Genomic DNA, 7,379 nt, shown 5'->3' on the forward strand with positions numbered 1-7,379 from the left:
AAATGGAAGCTAATGGGAGGTCGGGTGGCCTTCTCTCGATTTGGAGATTAGATTTCTTCTCGTTAATCCAAGGGTGGACAAGAAAACATTGGATAGCTTCTATCTTGAGAGAAAGCGCAATGGGTAAGTTTTCCCGTATAGATAGAGTGTTCATCAATAGCAAATGGAGTTTGATTTGGCCTGATGCAATTCTTGTTACTGATCATCCGGATCGGTCTGATCATAAGCCCATCATTTGGGCTAAAAAGTTGCTATACTGGGGTCCTAGGCCTTTTAGATTTAATAATAATTGGTTTAATAAATAAGGGTTTATTCGTTTCTGTGAAAGTTTGTAGAATGGGTATTCGGTGTTTGGTTGGGCAGCTTTCAGAGTTGGTAAGAAGTTGAGATTGTTAAAAGCCGACTTAAAGATTTGGGGCGAGTCTCATCAAGATAAAGACATGACTTGTCTTAAGGAGATCGAAAACGAGATAATACATTTAAAAACCTGTTATAAAGGTCGTGATCTGACTCAAACATAACTAGTTGATCTGGCAGCCCTTAAGAGTTATTAAAAAAAAATCGACATCAAGATTGAATCAAAAAGACGTTTGCAGTCAAGATCTCATTGGTTAAAACTTGGTGACAAAAACTCGAGGTTCTTTCACCTTGTTTAGCGTATTAGGCAACAAGTTTCTTATGTTGCTGGGATGCAAATCAATGGTGCCTGGGTTGAAGATCCCCTTATTGTAAAGGAACACGCTGTAAGTTTTTTTGAAAAGTTGTTCACTGTTGTGCCTTCTAGGTCAAATATTATAGACATCGATTGGGCTTCTCTTAGCCTGGCCCAAATTCCAGATCTCATTAACAGTAGTTTAGAAGATGTTTTTTCTGTTTCTGAAGTGTCTTCGGTTATCAAGTGTTTCGATGGTAATAAAACTCCCGGACCGGACGGATATTCGTTACAATTCTTTAAAAAGGGGTGGGGTTTTTTAGAAGATGATGTAATGGAAATGTTTTCTCAATTTCACGAATTCCAAAAGGCTTCAATTCATCTTTCATCGTGATGATTCCAAAATCCAATGCCTCGAGAAATATGGATCAAATGCGTCCGATTAGTTTGATTAACGCCCCGTATAAAATTCTAGCCAAGACGATTGCTAACAGACTAAAGGTTGCACTTCCTTCAATTATTAGCGAGAATCAAAATGGATTTTTCCCCTCAAGACTTTTAACGGATGGTGTTATGGTGGTTAACGAAGTTGTTCACATGGCAAAGGTAAAAAAGAATCCTTTAATTTTGATCAAAATTGATTTTTCAAAAGCTTATGATTGTGTGTCGCATGAGTTTCTTTTCTTGGTTTTACATAGAATGGGTTTCGGGTCAAAGTTTATATCTTGGATCGTTACTTGTGTTTCTAATATTCATTTCTCGGTCCTTTTAAATGGATCTCCTTCTTGGGAAGGTGTAATGAATCGTGGATTACGATAAGGTGACCCGTTGTCGCCTTTTTTGTTTACTATTGTTGCCGAGATTCTAAGTAAACTTCTTTCAAGAGATTTACTTAATGGTTTTCTAACGGGGTGCAATTTTGGTAATAACTTAGTTATTAACCATTCTCAATTTGCGGATGACACGATATATTTGCTCAACCCAATACTCGAGAATTGAATCGTATTAAATATATTTTGGGTGTGTTTTTCCAACTATCCGGGCTCCAAATGAATGCTATTAAAACTACGTTTTATGGCATTCATGTTTCTAAGGAGGACATGATTAGTTTTTCATATATCTTCGATTGCAAAGTGGGGGTGTTTCCATTGGAATATCTTGGTATTCCGATTGGGTTCAATTCTAGTAGAAATTCAATGTGGGAACCAATTGTTAAAAAGTTTAAAAAGAAACTCGCCGAGTGGAAAGGTCGATGTCTTTCATTTGGTGGTCATTTGGTTATGGTCAATGCGGTGATTTCTAATCTCCCAATTCATTATATGGCTATGTACAAGGCTCCGGTGGCGATTATCAAACAATTAGAAAGATTAAGACGTAATTTTCTTTGGGGGGTGATTGTCTTAAAAAGAAAACATGTCTTGTGAAATGGGATACTGTGTGTCTTCCCAAAGATTTGGGCGGGTTAGGGGTTACTCCGCTTCGTATTAAAAATTTAGCAATGCTTGCTAAATGGTGGGCGAAAATTAATTCCAATAAGTCTAGCCTTTGGAAATCCATTGTGACGTCTTCTTTTGGGGTTGCTTTTGGAAGAAATCTTTCGCTAAATGTGTCGTCTCTCAATTTATCTCAAATTTCTCCTATATGGAGAGACTTGGTGTATATGCAACGAGATAACTCTCTTCAAAGTATCGTGGGGTCAAACGTGTGGAAGTGGAAGTTAGGAAGAGGGGACAAAATTTTGTTTTGGCATGATATGTGGCTTAATGGATGCGTGTTAAAAGATCATTTCCCTTCACTGTTTGATGAGTGCTCTTTGCCTTATGCTACTGTTTCTCAATTTAGTTCCTGTCGTGATCAGTTTCAAGGTAACCGTGTGTGGGATTTACATGTAATTAGACCTCTGTCCCTTGATAACTCGATCAAACTGTTGGAATTAATGCGTTGGTTGGCTCATGTTGTGGTTAACTTGGAATGTGAAGACCACCTGTTTTGGACAGCCTCTGCCGAAGGAGTTTATTCGGTCTCTGATGCAGTTCGCTTACTCGTTCAATCTAACATTGTTTCATCTCCAACTTGGCCGAAAGTTATTTGGGGAAATAATGTTCCGTCTAAGGTTATGTTATTTCATTGGCTCGCAATTCGTAATAGTATTTCGGTTAAAGATGTGCTTATTAATAGGCACATTTTGCCTTCGTCTCAATCGAATTTATGCATTTGGTGTTTGGAAGAAGTTGAAACAGTCAACCATCTTTTGGTTCATTGTAAGTGGTCGTCTAAAATTTGGGCGGATTTGTTTAGATGGTGGAAAATCTATTGGGTGATTTCGGGGTCAATCGAGCTTTTTTCGTTTGATTGGTTTTATGGCATGGGAATTAAGGCTTCAAAGTTTTGGAAGTTAATTGGACCCGCGACTATTTGGGCAATTTGGTTGGCACGTAATGACTTTGTTTTCAATGGGAAGTTCATATGTCGTTCGGTCTTGGTTCGTAACATTAAGCTCAAAACTTTTCTTTGGGCATCGAATCTCAATCTTTGCAACGGGTTTCAATCTTATGTTTGGATGGACAATCCGTGTTTATTATGTTTTTAGTTTCCTTGTAATCTTGCATTTTCAATTGGGCCGGGATCAATCCGCCTTTGTATTGTACGTATCTTCATTGTTTTGATGAAGATCTTTCAATCAATATATGATGTTTTTCGCCTTAAAAAAAATTGTATTGCCCGGACACCTGCCTTTTAGCAGTGCACCTACAGTCCTTAATAAAAGTTATTTAATGTCTATCTGGATATAGGTATTTCTTAAAAAAAAGAAAAAAAAATTGAAAAGAATATTGTAGCTTGCTATTCCTTCTTTTTCTTCCTTTGTTTGTCTTATTTGCATGTGCAAAAGAGGGAATTGAGGCGTCAATTTAGTCAACATAACTTAATAAACATACTGATTGAATGATCTTTAGATACTTCAAGTATGCATTCATTCAGTTTACTCTCAAGATTAAGGACGTGTTTGTTTATCTCTTAATGGAATGATTCAGCACTGAATATTGAACCATTCAGCGTTCAGTGTGTTTGTTTCTGATGACTTTTGAATGACATATGGTGCTGAATTATTCAGCATTCAGTGCTGAACCATTAAGACCTGAAACACTCTCTTAACCATTAAGAGCTAAATTTCAGGACACTTATCAAATAACTATATTGAAGTTTTTGTTAATGTTAAACGATAATAAGTTGATTTAATTCATTTATATTGTTTATTCAAACTAATCATCAAACAATGTCATTTAGAACTAAATTCATTCAGAACCTTTGAATTATTCAGATTATGAACCATTCAGTGCATAATCATTCAGATTTATCAAAACGCACCCGAAGTCAAGTTTCATTCTTACCCTTCTCATGCCACATTGAACAGGGAAATGCAGTTTTTATCTCATTTAACTAACGTATATCACACTCTATCCATTTACTTTGATTGTAATGCATGTGACAAAGTTGAGATATATAGAAAAAGGTATGAAGTCTAGCTAGCAATTTATAAAAGTTTCATTGGTAGCCCTTACTAATTAGTCAAGATATCACGAATCTGTTGGAGAATATAAACCCATGAATATTATTGTATTATTGATGTCCTATTTATAGCGATACAAGGATGATAGGTATCCTAGAAACTCTAATGGATCCAAGCCCACATATTGGACTTGGGTCTAACCTATTATCTAACACTCCCTCGCAGTGGCGAAATTTCTAAAGTTCGGACTGGAATAATACAATAAATATTAAACATAGAAATAAAAGAAACTTCTTTTTTCCTCATTTGTTGCACCGAATTGACTGATTTCGCTGATATTGTTGCATTTTGCTTGTCTGCATTTCCTTTTCTGTAACGTCTCTTTTTTTTTTCACGTCGTGACATGCTTTGCCTAAGGATTGAACAGGACTTGGGCAGACAACTTTGTCGACAATACTAATGTTTTTCAATACTCAAAGGGTTACATCTCCAATCTTCGAACTCGCCAAGAACCAGCTTCGATCTATTTTTAAGCCACAAAAATGAAAGAATCTTAAGATCCACCAAAACGTCTTCATTAAGAATGGATTGTCTTTTATCCGATGGAGAGTGAACCAACTTATTTCGCCATTTCCAAACCAACCATAAGAGAATAAGCCTTGAAGCATAAAAAGCTTTACATGCATTAGATGATCCCATTTGGTAACAAGTAGAACCAAATGCATTGTTCAAATCAACCGGAATAGGATCACTAGAGTTCCACCAAGATAAGATATTCTTCCACAACGGAACAACAAATTTGCATTTAACAAATAAATGAAGCAAATCTTCTACCTCTGTGTTACAAAATGGGCACAGAGAGGATGGAAGAGAAATACCTCGGCTAACCAGATTGCTATACGTAGCTAGGGCATTGAGCATTATTCTCCAAGCCAGAATATTAATCTTTTTTGGAATGCAGGATAGCCAAGGAGTCTCAGCTACCAACCCGTGTTAGAACCCAACGTTTCCTTATCAATTAATTGCGATAAATCTTTGACATTAAAAACCTTTTTATCATTGAGATTCCAAAACCACGAATCATCATCGAGAGACAGATTGTTGCAGTTTGAAAGCACCTTATCGAGTTTTTCGAGTTCGTTGTGGGCTCTACCTCGGATTTCACTTCTCCAGCACCAATTACCTTTTAAGCAGTTTCCATCATTTACCGTAAGCGAATAAACAGAAACATTCTGGTTGGACTCAAGAGCAAATAGTCGTGGGCATAACAATTTAAGTGGTTGCGATGTGTTTGTGGCCCAGACATTATGCCAAAAACTAGTATCCATCCCATTACCAATCTTGCAAATAATGGATGATGTGAATGGCACACCGCAAGAATCAAATTCGGAGCCGACCTTGATAATACCATTCCATATAGATGTAGAGTTGACAGATGGAGAGCGATTACGGAGCCCACCTGAAGGCCCATATATGGAGCAGATGATACGAGCCCATAATGCATTTTTCTCCGCTTTTAACCTCCACCACCACTTTGCTAAAAGACTCAAATTCTTAGATTTTAGGCTTCCAATACCAAGCCCACCGTGAGTTCTATTCTTCATGGTTTGGTTCCAACTAATCAATGATATACCACGTCTGTTCTCAAAACCCCACAAAAAATCCTTTCTAATTTTCTCTAGCTTTTTGATCACCCCGATAGGTGCCCAGAATGATGACATATAAAATAGAGGGAGGCTGTCTAACACTGATTTTGTTAGAATGAACCTGCCTCCAATGGATAAAACATTCGCCTTCCACCTGTTCAATTTCGCCATAAACTTATCAATAATAACATCCCATGAATTGAACTTGTTCATATTTTTACCAACAGGGAGCCCCAGGTAGACGAGTGGGAAGCTGCCAACAGCGCAGTTGAATGAGTGAGCAACAAAATCAATCTCAGGTTGGGGTATCCCCAACCCAAAAATTTTGCTTTTTGACCAATTAATACGCAGGCCCGAAACAGCCCCGAACCAGGTGATAATATCCATGAGTTTGGTTATGTTCGATACAGACCAATCACCAAAAAATAAAACATCATCGGCAAATTGAAGGTGAGAGAGTTGGATAGCATCGTCTTCAACCAAGATTTGTTTATAGAATCCCATTCGAGTTGAATCATTCATCGTCACATTTAAGGCTGCACCAATAATAAGGAATAAGAAAGGTGATAGTGGGTCACCTTGCCTCAAACCTTTTTCAAGCGAAACTTCTTTTGTAGGACTCCCATGTAATAATACCGAAGATCTACCATAAACCAAACAGACTCGAATCCACTTCCTCCATTGATTCGAGAAGTTCATCATCTTCATAACATCATCTAAAAATTCCCATCGAACACAATCAAATGCCTTTTCAAAATCCACCTTAAAAAGAAAGAGTTTCCGTTTATCCTTTTTGAAAGAATGAATTACTTCGTTAGCAATTAAAACGCCGTCCAACAACTGCCTGCCCAAAATAAAAGTAGATTGGTTGTGACTTATTAATTTAGGAAGTACCCTTTGCAATCTGTTTGATAATAGCTTAGAGACGATTTTGTAAAGACAACCAACCAAGCTTATTGGTCTGAAATCGTTAAAGCTAATAGGATTGGAGCACTTAGGGACAAGAGAAATAAAGGATCTGTTACAGCCCCTAGAGAAATTACAGTGCTGCGAAAATTCTTGTATGCACTTTACCACGTCGTCTTCCAACAAGTAATAAAACCTTTTAATGAAGTTGAAATTAAAGCCATCCGGTCCCGGCGCTTTTGATCCCGCACAATCCCACACTGCATTCTTAATTTCTTCCTTTTCAAACGAAAAGCAAAGGGAATTATTATCTTCATCCGAAAGCTTAGAAAAAGAATTGCTTGAATAACTCGCTTGACAGTTTTCAGTTCTTTTGAATCGGGTTGAAAAAGAATCGAAAGCAGCCTCTTTAATCTTTTCAGGATCCGTCACCCATTCTCCATTAATATTAATACCTGATGGGCCTATTTTCTCCCTTTTCTTTAGTATGGCATGAAAGTAATTCATGTTTTCATCACCCTCAGATGCCCATCGAGAACGACTTTTTTGTTGGAGCATGGATTTTTTCTGCTTTTCAAGGAGGGATAACTGTGCTAGAGTTGATTCGTGGTTTGAAATCTCTGCAGCAGTGGGCGTGTTATGTTCAGCTCGTTTCTCCCAATCATCA

At 37.4% G+C, this 7,379-nt stretch overlaps 1 protein-coding gene across 1 annotated transcript; it reads right to left on the minus strand.

Annotated features, from left to right (window-relative positions):
- Positions 1 to 4,616: 4,616 nt before the first annotated feature.
- On the minus strand, positions 4,617 to 5,081 carry LOC139900733 (uncharacterized). The gene has a single exon (XM_071883492.1). It carries the CDS (start codon positions 5,079 to 5,081, stop codon positions 4,617 to 4,619), a length of 465 nt encoding a protein of 154 aa, XP_071739593.1.
- Between the last annotated feature and the right edge of the window lie 2,298 nt (positions 5,082 to 7,379).

The sequence above is a fragment of the Rutidosis leptorrhynchoides genome, chromosome 3 (genome assembly GCF_046630445.1).
Source record: "Rutidosis leptorrhynchoides isolate AG116_Rl617_1_P2 chromosome 3, CSIRO_AGI_Rlap_v1, whole genome shotgun sequence".
Taxonomy (NCBI): Eukaryota; Viridiplantae; Streptophyta; class Magnoliopsida; order Asterales; family Asteraceae; genus Rutidosis; species Rutidosis leptorrhynchoides.

What these genes read in the sequence shown, in the direction of transcription:
- LOC139900733 (XM_071883492.1), bottom strand. Translation starts at nt 5,081, where the DNA reads ATGCTCAATGCCCTAGCTACGTATAGCAATCTGGTTAGCCGAGGTATT.